The 18862-nt window shown below is 36.6% G+C and overlaps 2 protein-coding genes across 2 annotated transcripts; both read right to left on the bottom strand.

Moving 5' to 3' along the window:
• Window positions 1-900: 900 nt before the first annotated feature.
• Window positions 901-6394, bottom strand: LOC125198838 (putative inactive disease susceptibility protein LOV1). Its single transcript, XM_089056249.1, has 3 exons — window positions 6287-6394; window positions 2919-3673; window positions 901-2832 (listed from the first exon to the last, which is right to left on the bottom strand). The coding sequence occupies exons 2-3, from the start codon at window positions 3658-3660 to the stop codon at window positions 1106-1108; spliced, it is 2469 nt and encodes an 822-aa protein (XP_088912375.1). The 5' UTR covers window positions 3661-3673; window positions 6287-6394; the 3' UTR covers window positions 901-1105.
• Window positions 6395-13734: 7340 nt separating this feature from the next.
• On the bottom strand, window positions 13735-16035 carry LOC125195568 (putative disease resistance RPP13-like protein 3). The gene is made up of 2 exons (XM_048093706.1): window positions 15297-16035; window positions 13735-14489 (listed from the first exon to the last, which is right to left on the bottom strand). The coding sequence occupies exons 1-2, from the start codon at window positions 16033-16035 to the stop codon at window positions 13735-13737; spliced, it is 1494 nt and encodes a 497-aa protein (XP_047949663.1).
• Window positions 16036-18862: the final 2827 nt, after the last annotated feature.

Genomic DNA, 18862 nt, shown 5'->3' with positions numbered 1-18862 from the left:
ATTGGTTGAATTAAGATACTTGGGATTGAGAAACAATTACTTGAAAGAGGTGCCGCAGTAGTTGGAAAAGTAGTTAAGTTACTACTGCGGCACCTCTTTTATGTAATTGTTTCTCAATCCCAAGCATCTTAATTCACCCAATAGTATCTGATATCTTCATCCCAAAATCTTCCATGTCGAGTATTTTAAACATTTCAAAACTATCCCAATAAGACGGAGTAGCATTGTCTAGGTAGCCACCACCTCCATGGAAGACAAGAGATACAAGACTTTTGTTGTTTTGATTAGTAAACATGACACGAGATTTAGTAAAACAAAAAATGAATCTTCCATTAGTTGATAATACAAGCTACAACGTTTTGGACGGTTACACATATGCTTCTTCCCGTATTTTGTGATGCATAAAATAGGTTAACAACATTTTGTACTTGGTAATAGACTGAATAAGTATGTAACATGTAGTCCTTTTTTGTGCATATCGTCGACTTCCAACTTGGACCATTTATCTTGCTGGTCATAATTACTTATGTGTTCAACTAGACCTCCGGTATGCTTCCTCCTAGGTGGTTTGCTCGAGTATTCTTAGGGCGGAAAAGAGGCTTAATCCTTGATTACACAGATTTATTTGAAGAAGTTCATCATTGTGTCATGATTCATATACATGAAGCATAATAGGAGCAATGCTTTTATTCTGTGATTTCATTAATTTTCATGTTCGCATCACTTTCATATATTTATCGAACTTAAGTTGTATGTTTAAGGCCAAGTAATTGAAGTTAGTTGCATTGAAACACTAGAAACAAATAAATCTGTTTACTTATTTAAATCTACGCAGTTTGACTCTCTTTTGCTTTCCAGGAAAGAACCGACAAAGAAAATACATAATTGAGCTTATTATTATGTTCGACACGATACATTCAAATTAATTAGATACCAAAAATAAAGGACAAAATCATAAAGGTACCGTGGTTGATCAAGTTTGCAACAAGGTCTGGTGATGGCCCTCGGGAGCAACAGCGGTGGTGAAGAAATGACCGAGCTGGTGAGTTCAGCCACTCGTCGAGGTACACGTATCGGTCTACATTGCACCTTCTACAATTTCAAACTATGGATAGATATCCACCTCAAAAATTTCGGAGGTCAAACCTGAATTTCTGATCTTTGTTGCAATTCTTTTGGTTGTTACCATTTTAAACTTTTGCAGTTTAGACATCTTCTGAATCTCTACCGGGAGTGTCTCCAGCTTTGGACAGTTACTGATTTCTATTTCCTCAACATGCCGCATTGCTTTATCATCAACTTGTATCTTTCTAAGATTCCACAAATCTTTGATGCAAAACACTTCAAGATTTCGAAATCCATTGCGCTGGATCACCATTTCTCGACCAGTGTATGCATTTTGCAGTTTGAGTTGGGTTAGGTATCGGAGCTTCTCTAATATTGGCATGGGGTCTTCGGCAAGACAAGTATTTACCAATGTTATGTACCTAATACTCGGAGGCATATAATCTGCACTTGGTAGCTTACCTATGTTTCCATCTAGTTTTAGTTCTTGGAGGTGTGCTATAGAACAAATTCCGTCCAAACACGGCATGCTTCTAAAACGAAACCCTCTTACGTAAAACACCGTAAGGAACATATCCATAGCTAGCACTGCCAAGAGTGTGCCTAAAGCTGAGTTTTCATCAACTTCTTCAATGCCCAACTTTTGGAGACAAATCACATTAGACATGTGGAGATCATACATCGAGATGTATGCTAGGGTGTCCAGTTTCCGCAGCGCAGCAACTTTCAAGGGCTTCTGGAAAATCACATTAGACATGTGGAGATGACAAAGGCTGTCCATTTCCCATATAATGTCCGGGACCTCCACCATAAAGTTATGAGCTATGTCAAGAGCCTCAAGCTTTTTCAAGCCCCCCAACGAGTGTGGGATCTCTTGTAAGTAATTATTTCTCAATCCCAAGTAACTTAACTCAATCAATGTGCCGATTGAATCTGATAAAGTCTTCACCCCAAAATCTTCCATGTCAAGTATTTTGACTCGTTCAAAACTCTCCCAATAAGACGAGCTAGCATTGTCTAAGTAGCCACCACCTCCATGGAAGATGAGAGAAAGAAGTTGTTCACTATCTTGATTCGTGAAATAATTAAACTTCTCACGTCCACAATGGATAATACGATGACGGGCACTCTGAGAAGGTCTACTATTTCCATTGCTCCTTAAGATCTCTAAGCCCATTTCTTCCTCTGCTTTTCTGATTGATATAATGTGTAGTAGAGGATTGAGGTGACACTTTCTCTTTCTCATGTGGTAGCCTTGCCCAAAGACTTCAATAATCGACCTATGAGCTAAATCCTTTATGCCTTTTTCAAAATCTAATCCATTTGCAGCCCAAATTTGTTCCAACTTTTCCTCTCTCATTATTGCATTCTCCTTGAAAAAGGAAAGAAGCGAGAAATGTGGCTTGAATTCTTCCTCCAATTCGAAATACATTGGTTCCAATAACTTCAGTGATTCACTCAAATCAATTGAATCAAAAAGTTCTTCCCATGCCATCCCCAAAAGTCTTTGTTTTGCTTTCTGCCTTGCAACATGTTTTATAGCTATCGGCAAACCCCAACATTTTTTCAACATCTCTCTGCCCTTCTTCTCCAAATTCTTTGAGAATCTGTTCTCAACACTTGTAATTTTATCAACTGTTTTCAAAAACAATTTCCAACTCTTATCAGAATCCAAAACTTTCATCTCATAAGTATAATAATGGACATCGATTGTTCTAATCTTATAGCGACTTGTTAACAGCAACAGACACCTGGTTTCAGATAGGCCTGCATGTAACAATTATTATTACATAAAAGGAAACTTGGAAGGCTAATGCACTGTGAAATTTAGATCATTTGAGTCAAATATATACCTAGAGATGGAAGACCTCGCAAGATGGACTTCAATCCCATTTCATTCGGCATATTGTCCAAAACTATGAAATATGATATGTCTTGCAGGTGCTTGTGAAGCATCCGTTGGAGACTTCGGTTGACCATTTCTTCCAATGACGGATCTCTTTCATATCCTTCCACCATTTGCTGAATCAGTGTCATTAGTATCTCTTTCTTACTCGTGTCACTAGAAATGGATACCCAAGCATGACGCTCGAACTGGCTAGCGCAGGCCTTGTACACTTGTCTGGCCAGAGTTGTCTTCCCGATACCAATCATGCCTTTTATACACATAATCTGTGAGTCATAAGAATTTTTTAAAATCGCTTTCTTAACAAACTTCTCAACCTTTTCCTCCAACCCCACCACAACTTCTTCTTCTACTTCTTCTTCTTTTTCGACTCCAATATTTTTCTCATCAGCACCAAACTTTGTCATCCGCATCTTTGTCATCTTGATCTCCTTTTCGAGTTTCTCCAATTCGATAATCAAAATGGAAATATCATAGCTCACGTCGATGACATCTTGAGCCAACTCGACCAAGTCAGCCATTAAATATTTTAGTCTGCTCCTCTCTTCCATTTTCAAGTTTCTCATGAAATCCAACATCTCTTTAGGTATTTTAAATTTTTTCTCGATCATCCAACGCGTACAGGAATCTGTATGTATAGCATGCATACTCTCGAGATCTTGTATCATCCCTAAGACCGCAGCCTCCATAATGTTTATGCTTCTACAATAACTGCACTTAATAAGATCGTTGCAACTATACAAAATAATTAAGATAATGCTTTCGGATCTTAACATGACAAACAAAACATAGCGTTTATTATTGAATCATGCATGTTTTACCAAACAAGGTCTTCTGAAAATCTTCATGGAAGATTTATAGAAGTTGAAAATTTTACAATCATTTGATGAATTTTAAAACAATATAAATACCTTTTTGTATAATAATTTCAAAGGCTCTCCATCTTAATTAGTGATTCAAAGAGTTTGCATTTCCCACGTTACACGTATTCTTTCTGTTCCACCATAGTTGAAACATTTCTTTTTGATACAGGGTTAAAGAAGTAAAGAAAGAAGAAAGGATAAAATCTATACAATATATATAAGGGGAGTTTTGGGGGCGTTTAGGAAAATAAGAGGAATTTTAGGGGTATTTAGGGAAATGGCCAATTAAAATAGATATTAAATGAATTAAAAATATATAAAATTTGTGATTAAGTGTTAGTTGGTTATTTAATTTCCATAGTTAGTGGATTAGTGGTATAGTTAGTGGTAATGTTAAAACTCGAAACATTGTCTTCACACACTAAACTCTCTTCATAATCCCATTCCTCTTTCGTGCTGTTTCCCAACCACACGAAAATGGGGGAATCATTCCATCATAACAACCAAATCTTCGACATCTCAATCGACGTCCCCCACGGCGGCACGACCAAGCTCTATGACGACGATGGCCGCCCCAAACGAACTGGTAATGCCACAAACAAAGACCTCTCTTTTCTCACTCTCACTTTAAAAAGATTCAATATTTATATCATTTCTCACTTCCCTCATAAAAAGATTCAATTTTTATATCATTTCTCATTGGTTTTCTAACTCTTAAATATGTTTTATGCTCTATAATGATGCAGGAGTTCAAGATTGGAGGATAACAATTTATACACTTCGGCAAATATAGTTTAGAGTACTAGAGATGCTAGAGAAAGAGCAAATAATTTGGTACTTTGTAGCAGACGGGGTGGCCCTCTTTGCTACGGTCGTGCATGAACACGACTGTGTTGTTCATGTTGTTCTCTTTGCAGGTATTTATGGTGGAAGTAATTTATGTTTTGAAGTGTCGAACATAATTATGCGAATTTTTTTTTCCTTTTCTTCATGTACTATTGTGAAGTATCGAATGTATAATTTTTTCATGTAGTGCTCTATATGAATATTAGGTTGTTGGCAGCTCTTATTCATTTGTCTTTCCTGGACGTGGTATGGGTGGTAGCAGCTACACGGGAAGTAGGTGATGCGGGATTACTATTAGGGTATGCAACCAGTTTTTTTTCCGGCTAAATGCATGCATAACGGTTGTATATTCCATGCTATTTTTCTATATTTTTGTTGATGATTTTGATCGATTTGGTTCTAATATATATTTATACATTATTTTTATTGACATGTGTTCGTGATTGATCTTTTGTAGTATAGATTTTAAAGTGATTTAAATGATATATTTGATTTGTGTACAATTTTTAGTTTATAAACTTATTTGGTTATATGAGTTTAGAACTTGAAATAATAATATTGTTTCTCATTCGGTATATGCGTTGTTTTTTTTTTCTTTGTTTGATTTTATATTTTTTAATAATTATTTTTTATTTTATATATTTATGATTTCAGATTTCATACAATGATATTTATATGAATTTATAAAATCAATTTACAGTATAAAATAAGTTTAAATAAAAGAAAATGGGTCGTGCATCGCACATGGGTGATACTAATAGATACTTAAAAAGAGTCTAAATCAGGGGAAATAATAGTGTTGATTGGAAAATAAAGGAAAATTCGTCAATTATAATCAGACGACCAAAAAATGAATATGATCGATTCAACTACCATGGGATGAATAGAGTATCAAAAATTAATCCTAATTGAAAATATTTGAAATATGTACACATAAGCTAGAAACAACACTACAACAATTTCAAAACCAGAAAAATTATGTCCAATTAGCCAAAGATTATATGTGAAGTAATTTAATCCAACTTTTGGTAATAGCCATAATATGAACTTCTTAGGGGAAAAATAAATATCCAACATTAGAAATCATTAATTTATCAAGCATGATCAGTCATAAAAATGCACTTTGCGTTTATCTCATTTTACTTGTAAAACTAAAGCTTCGGTTTCAATGATCCATTTATTTAAGTCTGATAAATTGAGGAATGCTCCAAATGTTTAATGAGACAAATAAGAACTAAATTAAAATAGTTTGATGATAAAAACTGTAAACGAACTAATTTGCAAACACACAACAAGAAGGGGATTATATGAAATAAGAAAACAACACTGCATAATATTTCGAACCGAACAAGAAATGCATCCATCATTAGAGTATAATTAACAATTAGGCGAATTTAATTAACAATTTTATGCAAATGTTATCATGATTGAATCGTTCAAACATTACTGAACTAAATCATCTAACAACCCTCTATTTAACGAAATGATTCTGCGTTGAATCAAATTTCGATTTCAAATTCAAACATCCCTATTAAATAAAAATACCACATATATAATTATCTAAATAAGTAATTCTGAAACGATAGAAATGGAGTAAAGAAAATACCTTTTTTTGTGAATCTTTCTTATCGGAGCTGGTTTCGAATTGATTTTCGGATTCAATCACACTCTCTTTTCGATTAATTTTAGATTTGGAAGATTTTGAACTACCAATTCTAAAACCCAATCTGGTCAACTTTCAGCAGGCTAAGTACTCCATTTAATAAATGGAAAATATAAAAATAATTTGCAAAAAAAATTAGCTGGCCACAATTAATAATTTAATATAGTAAACAATGTCAAAGGGAACAATTGACAATAAAATAATGGGAAAATAGCTGGATTACACATGTTTCTGCTAAAAATCTAAAGATCATAAGTCAGTCTCCTCTGATTATATTATTATTTCGCTGGGTGTGGATTTCCAATCATATTTATTTTGAGGTTACTTTGAAAGATGAAAAATATAATTAGAAAATTACTTTTCACCTTTAAAATTTATAGAATTAATAAAAAATTAACTAAAAATTATGATTTAATAATTATCACATACACCGAAATAAAGACCACTAAAACATACTCTGGAGAGATAGAGAGAAGAGGGCATAAGGAATTGACAAATTATATTGTACTACTCCCTCCGTCCCGGCTTAGCCAGCACGGGATTTTAAGAGTTATTGATTAAGGTGTTTAATTGGATAGAAAGAATGTGAGTGTAAGTATTAAAGTAGAGAGATAAAGAAAGATGAATATTTTAATAGAAGTGAGAAAAAGTGGTTGAGTGTATTAATTGGAGAGAGAAAGTTAAAAAAAAAGGAAATGTGTCATCTTAGTTGGGACAAATTAAAAAGGAAAACGTGTCATCTTAAGCCAGGACGGAGGGGGTAGTATTTCTTCATCGAAATGGAATTCAATAAATCTATTTATACTTATTTACACCTATGCGGTTCGACTCTCTTTTGCGTTCCGGGAAAGAGCCGATAAAGAAAACCCAGAATGGAACATATAATTATGCTCGACTCATATACATGGAGATCAATTGGATACCAAAAATAAAGGATAAATCGAGGAAACAATCATAGACAAAATCTTCAAGACACTGTGGTTGATGAACTTTGCGGAGAGGTCTGTCTAGTTATGGCTCTCAGGAGCGACAACCGGTGAGTTCAGCCTCTATCTCTCTGCTCGTCGAGGTACACTTATCGGTCGACATTGCACCTTCTACAAAGACTGTAGAGCAAGTTATTTACAAATAAACAAAGGGAAGATGAAAGAAGAAAAATATACACTCAACTAAACTAACCAGATATATATCAACTTCAAACTATGGATAGATATCCTCCTCAATAATTTTGGAGGTCAAGCCTGAATTTCTGATCTTTGTTGCAATGTGTTTTGTCGTTACCATCTTAAACTTTTGCAGTTTAGACATCCTCCCAATTTGTTCGGGGAGTGTCTCCAGATGTGGACAGTTGTTGATTTCTAGTTCCTCGACACGCAACATTGCATAATCATCAACTTGCATCTTTCTAAGATTCCACAGTTCATTGATGCAAAGCACTTTGAGCCTGGGAAATCCGTGGCGCTGGATCACCATTTCTCGACCAGTGCATGCATTTCGCAGTTTGAGGTGGCTTAGGAAATAGAGCTTCTCTAATACCGGCATGGGGTCTTCATCAAGACAAGTATTTACCAATGCTATGTAAATTAGCAACTGAGGCAAACAATCTGCGCTTGGTAGCCTACCTATACGCCCATCTACTTTTAGTACCCTGAGTCCTTTTATAGCACCAATTTCGTCCAAACACGGCATGCTTCTAAAACAAAACCCTCTTAAGAGAAGTTTTTTAAACTTCGGAAACTTAGCTAGTGTTGCAAAGAGCATGCCTACATCCGAGTTTTCATCAACTTCTTCAATGCCCAACGTTTGGAAGTCATACATTACCGTGTAGCCTGGGTTCTCAAATTTCCAATCATAAATCTGTTAGAAATTATTAACTCAATTACTTCACAATTAAGCATTGGTGATGAAGCTGCTGCATCACCATCTTATCATAAGTGGTGTAATCCTTAGAATTCTTCATGGTAATGAGGATGACACGACCTATCTACCTCATCAACTTCTATCAGGCGGTGGAACTAGTGGATTATATGCAATATCTTCCTAATTAAGCTAATGAGCCACGTAATGGAGATGTGTATAGTAGCTAGCAATAGTTGACTATTTTATTATATTTGAATATGTATAAATAGGGGTGTAGTAGTTTATTGTAATATAAGTCAATCATAAGAAAAGAAATTGTGAGTGAGAATTAGAGAGAAAAGAGCCGTAGCTCAAGTGAGGAAGAGAGAAGAAAGCTTTGTAGTGCTGAAGCACTTTGTGTGTATTTTGTAATCCTTTTGTGAGAAATCTATAAATACTTATCCTCCATAAATTATCTTTGTTGAGTGTTCCTATATTTTGTGTGTCAAATATTCCAACAAATCTGGTATCTAGAGCCACTCGATTCTACCTATGGCGGCAACGTTGAACATGGTCCAGCCCCAAATTCCCAAATTGGAGAAACACAATTATGGAAATTGGAGTATTCAGATGCGAGTCTTGTTGCAATCACAAGAGTTGTGGGATATTGTTCAAGACGGCTACACCGAACCTGCCTCCCAAGAAGCCGAAGATGCCCTGACGAACAACTAGAGGAACGCCCTCAGAGACGCTAGGAAACGAGACAAGAAGGCGTTATTCAATATCTATCAAGGTATTGATGAAACCACGTTCGAGAAAGTAAGTGCCGCCACCACGTCAAAACAAGCCTGGGAGATTCTGAAGAATGCTTTCACCGGCGTTGATAAGGCGATACGAGTTCGACTGCAGATCCTACGTGGCGAGTTCGAAAGTTTGGCCATGTCTGAAGCGGAGAGCATTTCAGACTACTTCACAAGAACATTAGTTATTGTGAATCAAATGAAAAGGCAAGGGGAGAACATTGAAGATGTTCGTGTCATAGAGAAAATTCTTCGTTCCTTGACGTCGAAATTTGAGCACGTTGTTGCTGCTATTGAAGAATCAAAAGATCTCAACACCATGTCCATCGACAAGTTGCAGAGCAGCTTGGAAGTCCACGAGCAACGCATGAAGAAAAAGACCACTCCGGCACTTGAGCATATGCTACAAGCGAAGATGTCAATCCAAGAAGATAAGAAGTCTGCGCCTGGGACATCACGTGGTAGATACAACCGAGGCCGAGGTCGAGGTTATCGTGGTGGTCGAGGACGCGGCCAAAATTACCAGTATGATGGAGGACGTGGACAGAATTACCATAGCCAAGGAGGACGAGGCCAGAATTATCAAAACAAGGGAGGACGACAGAATTTCACCTATCGAGGCAGAGGTCGAAATTTTTATGGACAACGAGGACGAGGAAGAAGTCAGTATAGAGGCGGTTATTCTCAATCCTACAATCAACAAGGGTTTGATAAAGCAAATGTCGAGTGCTATACTTGTCACGAATTCGGGCATTACAGTTATGAGTGTCCAATAGCCGAAAATACCAGGACCAATCAACAAGTCAATTATGCCGATGGTGGAGATGATAATGAGCAGGTAACTTCAACCTCTCTTTTTATTCACAAAGGACTTGAAGGTGATCAGTGTAGCACGTGGTACTTGGATACTGGAGCGAGTAACCACATGTGCGGGAACAAGGAACTCTTCGTGGAGCTAAAGGAGACATCCTATGAGGACGTGACCTTTGGAGATTCCTCAAAAGTTGCGGTGCAAGGAAAAGGTAACATCCTGATTAAGCTGAAGAATGGAAATCATGGTTTTATATATGACGTCTATTATGTGCCTGCCATGAAAAGCAATATTTTGAGTCTTGGTCAATTGCTGGAGAAAGGATTTGATGTTAGTATCAAGAATTCCCGCCTTACTATCAATGATGCTCGTGGTAATTTGGTTGCCTGTGTGAAGATGTCCAAAAATAGATTATTTGCATTGAATATGAAACATGATATGTTGAAGTGCATGAATTCCATTGTTAAAGATGAATCTTGGTTATGGCATTTGCGTCTTGGACATCTAAATTTTGGTGGTTTAAAGCTTCTTTCCACAAAGAATATGGTGAAAGGTTTGCCGCATATTGATCATCCTGAAGAAGTTTGCGAAGGTTGTATACTTGGCAAACATCATAGGCCAAGCTTCTCTAAAGAAATGAGATGGAGAGCATCACGCCCGTTGGAGATCGTTCATACAGACGTATGCGGTCCTCTGAAGCCTGTTTCTAATGGAGGTAATCAGTATTTTTTGACTTTCATTGATGATTATTCCAGAAAGACTTGGGTATATTTCTTGAAAAGGAAATCTGAGGTGTTTGATATTTTCAAAGAGTTCAAAATTCTTGTTGAAAGACAGAGTGGACACTATATTAAAGTTCTCAGATCCGACCAAGGTGGCGAGTTCACATCCGATCTGTTCGAAAAGTTTTGCAAAGAGCATGGAATCGTTCACCAGCTTACACCTCAATATACTCCTCAACTGAATGGTGTTGCTGAAAGGAAGAACCGGACAATTCTTGATATGGCAAGGAGTATGATCAAAGGGAAGGATTTACCCCGAGAATTCTGGGCTGAAGCTGTCGCAACAGCAGTATATCTCTTGAATCGATGTCCAACCAAAAGTGTTCGCAACATGATACCTGAAGAAGCATGGAGCTCGTTCAAGCCCAGCGTTGCACACCTCAGAGTTTTTGGCTGCATTGCCTATGCCAAAATTCCTGAAGCTCGAAGAATCAAGCTTGATGACAAAGGTGAAAAGTATATCTTCGTGGGATATGAAGATCGAGTAATGGGTTACAAATTGTATAACCCACTCACGAAGAAGGTGATCATAAGTCGCGATGTGGTGTTTGAAGAAGATCAAACATGGAGCTGGGAGGATAAGAAAGCTGCAAGCTCGTCGGATATTGTACCTGATCAGCAAGAAGAAGCACGTGAAGTAGAAGAGCCAGATTCACCAGCATCATCTCAAGGTCCAGTCAGAAGGCCAAGAAGAATGCGCAATCTGAATGATATATATGAAGCTACTGAAGAAGTTGATGGAGCTGGAGAGGAAAATGTGAATCTTATTTGTATTTTTATGGATGCTGATCCAGTTGCTTATGCAGATGCTGCGCAAGATAGGAAATGGAAGATTGCAATGGACGAGGAAATCAATGCGATTGAGAAAAACGATACTTGGTCGTTGACGACATTGCCAGAAGGCCGAAAAGCAATTGGTGTGAAATGGGTGTTCAAAACAAAGAAAAATGCCAACGGTGAAGTGCAAAGGTACAAGGCGAGGTTGGTGGCTAAAGGATACAAGCAGAAGGCTGGAATCGATTATAGTGAAGTATTTGCTCCCGTTGCTCGTCTTGAGACGATCAGAATGTTTATCTCACTAGCCGCTCAACACAATTGGAAGATTTATCAGCTTGATGTGAAGTCTGCATTTCTAAATGGCTTTCTTGAAGAAGAAATTTACGTGGAGCAACCTGAAGGTTATGTGAAACGAGGAGCCGAAAATAAAGTCTACAGATTGAAGAAAGCTTTGTACGGGCTCAAGCAAGCACCTCGCGCCTGGAATTCCAGAATCAATGAATATTTTCTGAGGAATGGTTTTGAGAAGTGCGCATATGAACATGCTCTATACTTGAAGAAAGATGCTAAAGGTAACATGTTGTTTGTTTGCCTATATGTTGATGATCTAATTTTTACTGGAAATTGTGAAGCAATGTTTCATAAATTCAAGAAGAGCATGATCAAGGAGTTCGAGATGACGGACATTGGCTTGATGGCACATTTTCTGGGAATTGAGGTAGTGCAAAAGGGAGATGGGATATTTATCTCTCAAAGTTCATTTGCAAAACAAATCTTGGAGAAGTTCAAAATGGAGTCTTGCAATCCCGTTAATACTCCCGTGGAGATTGGTCAAGAATTGAGGAAGCATGATGGTGAAGCAGAGGTAGATCCAACTTACTTCAAAAGCCTGGTTGGAAGTCTACGATATCTAACGTGCACTAGGCCCGATATTCTCTATGGAGTTGGACTAATTAGCAGGTACATGGAAACGCCGTCACAATCTCATTTGAATGCAGCCAAGAGGATTTTGCGCTATATTAAAGGTACGCTGAATGAAGGTATACTTTATCCCTCTAATCAAGAAGTTAAGCTCATTGGTTATTCGGATAGCGATTGGGGAAGAGACTTAGATGAAAGAAAAAGCACTACCGGCTACTGTTTTTATATTGGAGATGCTGTCTTCACTTGGTCGTCCAAGAAGCAAGCTATAGTGACACTCTCAACATGTGAAGCTGAATATGTTGCAGCAAGTTCAACTGTGTGCCATTGCATTTGGTTGAGAAATTTACTAAGTTTTCTGGGATTCGCGCAACAAGGCCCGACGGATTTACGTGTTGATAATAAATCTGCAATAGCACTTGCAAAGAATCCGGTGTTCCACGAAAGAAGTAAGCATATCGATACTCGTTATCATTTCATTCGGGAGCACGTGAACCAAAATGATGTGGAGTTAGTATACTGCAAGTCACAGGATCAGATTGCAGACATATTTACGAAGCCGCTAAAGAACGATGTTTTTAGAAGATTGAAATTTATGCTCGGGATGAAAACCGTGAAGAATTGAGCTTAAGGGAGGATGTTAGAAATTATTAACTCAATTACTTCACAATTAAGCATTGGTGATGAAGCTGCTGCATCACCACCTTATCATAAGTGGTGTAATCCTTAGAATTCTTCATGGTAATGAGGATGACACGACCTATCTACCTCATCAACTTCTATCAGGCGGTGGAACTAGTGGATTATATGCAATATCTTCCTAATTAAGCTAATGAGCCACGTAATGGAGATGTGTATAGTAGCTAGCAATAGTTGACTATTTTATTATATTTGAATATGTATAAATAGGGGTGTAGTAGTTTATTGTAATATAAGTCAATCATAAGAAAAGAAATTGTGAGTGAGAATTATAGAGAAAAGAGCCGTAGCTCAAGTGAGGAAGAGAGAAGAAAGCTTTGTAGTGCTGAAGCCCTTTGTGTGTATTTTGTAATCCTTTTGTGAGAAATCTATAAATACTTATCCTCCATAAATCATCTTTGTTGAGTGTTCCTATATTTTGTGTGTCAAATATTCCAACAAAATCGAGATGTATGCTAGGGTCCCCAAAGTCTGCAGCGCATCTACTTTCAAACGCTTCCGGAAAATCACATTAGACATGTGGAGAACACGAAGGTTTCCCATTTCGAATATAATAATATCCGGGATCTCCACCATAAAGTTCAGAGATATATCAAGAACCTCAAGTTTTTCTAGATACGCCAACGAGTGTGGGATCTCTTGTATGTAATTGTTTCTCAATCCCAAGTATCTTAACTCAATCAATACTCCAATATTTTCAGATAAAGTCTTCACGCCAAAATCTTCCATGTCAAGTATTTTGAGTAGTTCAAAACTATCCCATTAAGACGAGCTAGTGTCGTCCAAGTAGCCACCACCTCCATGGAAGATGAGAGAAATAAGTTGTTTGCTATCTTCATTCGTTAAATGATTAAGCTTGTCTCTGCCACAATGGATAACACGATGACGAACATTCTGAGAGGGCCCATTGTTTCCATTGATCCTTAAGATCTCAAAGCCCATTTCCTCTTCAGCTTTCTTAATTGATATCATGAGTAATAGAGGATTGAGACGACACTTTCTTCTCTCAAAGTGCAGCTTCACGACTTCAAGAATCGATCTATTAGCAAAATCCTCTGTAACTTGTTCAAAATCTAATCCATTTGCAGCCCAAATCTGTTCCAACTTTTCTTCTCTGATTATTGCATTTTCCTTAAAAATGGACAAATACAAAAAATGTGGCTTGATACGTTCTTCCAATTGATGATACATCGGTTCCAATAACTTCAATGATTCACACAAATCAATTGAATCAAAAAGCTCTTCCCAATCAATCCCTGAAAGTCTTTGTTTTGCTTTCTGCCTTGCAACATCTATTATAGCCATCGGCAAACCTCCACATTTCTTAAGCATCTCTTTGCCCTTCTTCTCCAACTCCTTTGAGAATTTATTCTCATTACTCGTATATTTGTTAATTGTTTTCGAAAACAATTGCCAACTCTTATCAGAATTCAAAGCTTTCATCTCATGAGTATATTCAACCTTGGTTGTTGTAATATCATAGCGACTTGTTAACAGCAACCTGCTTCCAGTAAGGCCTTCATATATTTATAAGAACGATTATTACATAAAACAATAAAAGGAAATTGTTAAGAGATGATTTCTCTTAACAAGATTCCGGCGTCGCAGAGGCGATCATCGGAGGGATAAAAGGTAGACGAGGTAGTCGCGGGAGCTTTGTCCGTCGATCAAACCAAGATCAATACTGAATTGAAATAAGCGTAAAAATAAGATAAGATAAAGGTAATTGTATTTCTTGATTGCCTAATGATAATAACAATAGCCCTATTTATAATAGGATAATAACTTAATGAGCAAGACAAAATATCCTAAGAGATATATGGGAAAATATGGGAAAGATATGCTAAATCAATATAATAGGGTAGAGGGAATATTCATAGAGATATCACGTATTAGAAACCATTTGGATGGCTAATGAATTGCAAAATTTGGATTAATTATTTGATTGTTTGACATAGCCAATTAGGATCAAATATAATATTAGTATAAGATAAAACAAAGAGTAAATATCAAATCCTAAACAAATGACCAAAGTACGAATTTGGTACAAAACATTCAATTTTTGAAAAACAGGTCAACAACAAATGAAATCCTTGTCGGAGTGGTCCTTTTTTACGGTTCCGTAAAAAAACTAACGATCATGCCACCATGCAATTAGCATTGACCGTTAGTTTTTTGACGGAACCGTTAAAAAAAGGACTAATTCAGCGACATTTTCATTTGTTATGGACCTGTTTTTCAAAAATAAATGTTTTTGGCTAAATTCGTATTTTAGTCATATGTTTACCAAAATTGACCTTTACTCTAAAACAAAACATACGTACCTTGAGATGGAAAAACATTAAAGATGGACCTCACACACATTTCTTCCGGGATTTTGTCGAGAACTACGAAATATGACAATCCTTGCAAGTTTTGGCGAAGGATCCGTTGGAGACTCCGGTTGTCCATTTCTTCCAATGACGGATCTCCTTCATATCCCTCCACCATTTGTTGTATCAGTTTCATAAGTATCTCTTTGTTACTCGTGCCACTAGAAATGGATACCCAGGCACGACGCTGGAACTGGCCAGCCCCAGCCTTGTACAGTTGTCTGGCCAGAGTTGTCTTCCCGATACCAGTCATGCCTTTTATAGAATAAATCTCTAACTTATTAGATTTTTTAAAAATCGCTCTGTCAAGCAACTTCTTCACGTCTTTCTCCAACCCCACCACAACTTCCTCCTTTTCTTCTGCTTCTTCTTCGTCTCCAACATTTTTCTCATCCGCTCCAAAGTTTGTCATCCGCATCTTTGTCATCTCGATCTCGTCTTTGATGCTCTTAAACGGGGGACAATAACGGTAATCAAAAATTTCCACGCCCGTGGCATCTTTAGCCAAATCGACCAAGCCAGCAATGAAATATTTTAGCCTCTCTTCCCTTTTCAAGTCTCTTAAGAAATCCAATATCTCTTTCAGCAATTCAATGTTTCTCAATTTGATGACACTCGCGAACGTATCTGCACGCGTAACATCCATACTCTCGAGATCTCGAATCATCCCTAAGACCGCTGCCTCCGCCATGTTTATGCTTCTACAATCACAAAAGATAGGTCAAATTCCGAATATCCACCCTATTTCAAAAACTGGATTGGAAAAAAAAAGGAAAATGACTCAACTATGGTGAGACGACCAAAAAACGACTATGAATATGATCGATTCAGTTACGATGGGATGAATAGAGTATCAAATATTAATCCTAATTGAAAAAGATTTGAAATAAGTATACATAATCTAGTAACAACACTACAACAATTTCGAGAGAACAAAAATTTATAGAGCAATTTCAGTATTAAACATCTAAATTTAACAAGATCAAAATTATGCGGATTTTATTAAAAAAATTATGCAATTAAGATAATCATTTGAATCATTAAAAAATTACTGAACTAAATATTCTAACAACTCTCTATTTAACGAAATGATTCTACGTTTAATCAAATTCCTGAAGAGAATGATTTCAAATTCAGACATACATAATTATCTAAATAATTCTGAAACTATTGAAATGGAGAAAAGAAAATACCTTTTTTTGTGAATCTTTCTTCTTATCGGTGCTGGTTTGAATTGATTATCGGATTCAATAACTCTCTTTTCGATTTATTTCACAATTGGAAGGGATTTTGAACAACAAATTGACAAACTCAATCTGGTCAACTTTTAATATATAAATGGAGAATATAAATTTAATTTGATAAAAAATAATAGCTGGCTTAGACAATTAGTACTAATGTAAACAATGTGAAATGGTAACAATTGACGATAAAATAAGGAGAAAATAGCTGTAGTAAACGAGGCAGTCAGATAAATTAATTTTCTGCTGCTTAATTATCTCAATAAATTTCTTTTAAGAATCTCGAGATCATAACTTAGTCTCCTCTGATTATATAATTATTTCGCTGGGTGAAATCAATCATATTTATTTTAAGGTCACTTTAGAAGATGAAAACTAGAATTAGAAAATTACTTTTCACTTTAGAATTGATAGAAAATCAACTAAAGTTATGATTTAAATAATAAAAAAAAATCAATTTTCATTGAATGTTTGCGATTGTTAATTTATGCATTCCAATTCAATAGTCCATGGGAATATTGGTTCAATAAATTCTTGTAGTACCTTTTTTCTGAATTCTATTAAAGGATTTAATAAAAATGATTAACTCTTCCATTATATGGCTAACATTATCTCTCGTTATGAAATTGCACTTTCTTAATCGATGCTATTGTCGCAACAAATTAGTGAGTTAATTTTTCATTCTAATTAACTTAAATCTTTAACATTAGTAAGTTATAAAATATTTTAATTACAACAAAAATTTGATTAAATCAAAATGAATTTTACGTTGACTATTAGACAAAAAGTTTTCAAATTAGTTATGTACATTCGTCTCGATCGTTTATTAAATCTTAAATCCTAAACATTAACCTTGTCTTTTAAATTTACCTCAATGACCAATAAATATGGTTAAATCAGGTAAATGCATTGAAGAAGAGTAAGTTTGTTAGTCAATATTCCAACGTAGAAAAAGGTTTATACAAAATAAATGCATACAAAAACTAGACTTCACTGTTAAATAATACATTGAAAATTTGAAATAAAGTGCTCTAAAACACATGCGAACGAGAGAGAAGAGGGAAATAGAAATTGACAAATTATATTGTATTTCTTGATTGAGATGGAATACAATAAATCTATTTATACTTATGTACACCTATGCGGTTCGACTCTGTTGGGTCCCGGTGGCGCACACCCGAACTCCACATTAGAATGATATTGTCCGCTTTGGGCAAAGCCCTCACCCCAAAAAGGCCTCATACTAATGGAGTTGGGGTAGCCATTATATGTGCTTGCAACTTTTGTCCATTCTCCGATGTGGGATATGGTTTGCTCTACCACAATCCTCCCCTCAAACCAAGACCACCAGACCACAGACCACATGTGTGCCTCATGTTAAAGGTTTAGGGTCACCCACGGGTCTTGGTCGAGCTCACGCAGAGACATCGGAGAACTTGCAAGTGCAACCACCGAACCCCGAGCAGGCCCAACCCTGAACTGGCTCTGATACCACTGTTGGGTATCGGTGGTGCACACCCGAACTCCACATTAGTATGATATTGTCTGCTTTGGGCAAAGCCCTCACGTTTTACTCTTGGGGATCTCCCCAAAATGTCTCATACTAATATTGTTGGAGTAGCCATTATATATGCTTGCAACTCTTGTCCATTCTCCGATGTGGGATATGGTTTGCTCTACCACAATCCTCCCCTCAAACCAAGACCACATCCCTGCTAATAGTGACTCTAAACCCAGGCTCATCTCTCAGCCAGACTCTATATCCTTTAACACCCCCAGGATATCCCAGAAAAACACCCTTTCTAGATCTAGGTTCAAGCTTATCCGTTTTGGTATGCACAAAAGCAGAACAACCAAACACCCTAAGATGAGAAAGATTCACAGTTTTTCCAGTAAACACATGTTCAGGGCACTGCCCTTTCAAAGGAACAGAGGGAGACCTCAAGTAAGTAGCAGTCATCAAAGCTTCACCCCAAAATTTTTTAGATAAACCAGATTTTGCAAGCATGCATCTCACTTTATCAAGCAAAGTCCTATTCATCCTTTCAGCAATGCCATTTTGCTGAGGTGAATAGGGTACAGTTTTATGTCTATTAATACCAAAATCAGCACACAATTCATCCATCTGTTTATTATAGAACTCTAAACCATTGTCAGTTCTAATAGCCTTAACTTTCTCTCTAGTTTGATTTTCAACCAAATTCTTCCATACAACAAATTTATCAAAAACATCATTCTTGTGTTTTAGAAGAAAACGCCAAATCTTTCTGGAGAAAT

This window comes from Salvia hispanica, chromosome 4 (genome assembly GCF_029641045.1).
Source record: "Salvia hispanica isolate PSC_SH4W2 chromosome 4, Shi_PSC_v1, whole genome shotgun sequence".
NCBI lineage: Eukaryota > Viridiplantae > Streptophyta > Magnoliopsida > Lamiales > Lamiaceae > Salvia > Salvia hispanica.
The sequence above is the reverse complement of the archived record's forward strand: the minus strand, read 5'-3'. Positions and strand labels throughout refer to the sequence as shown.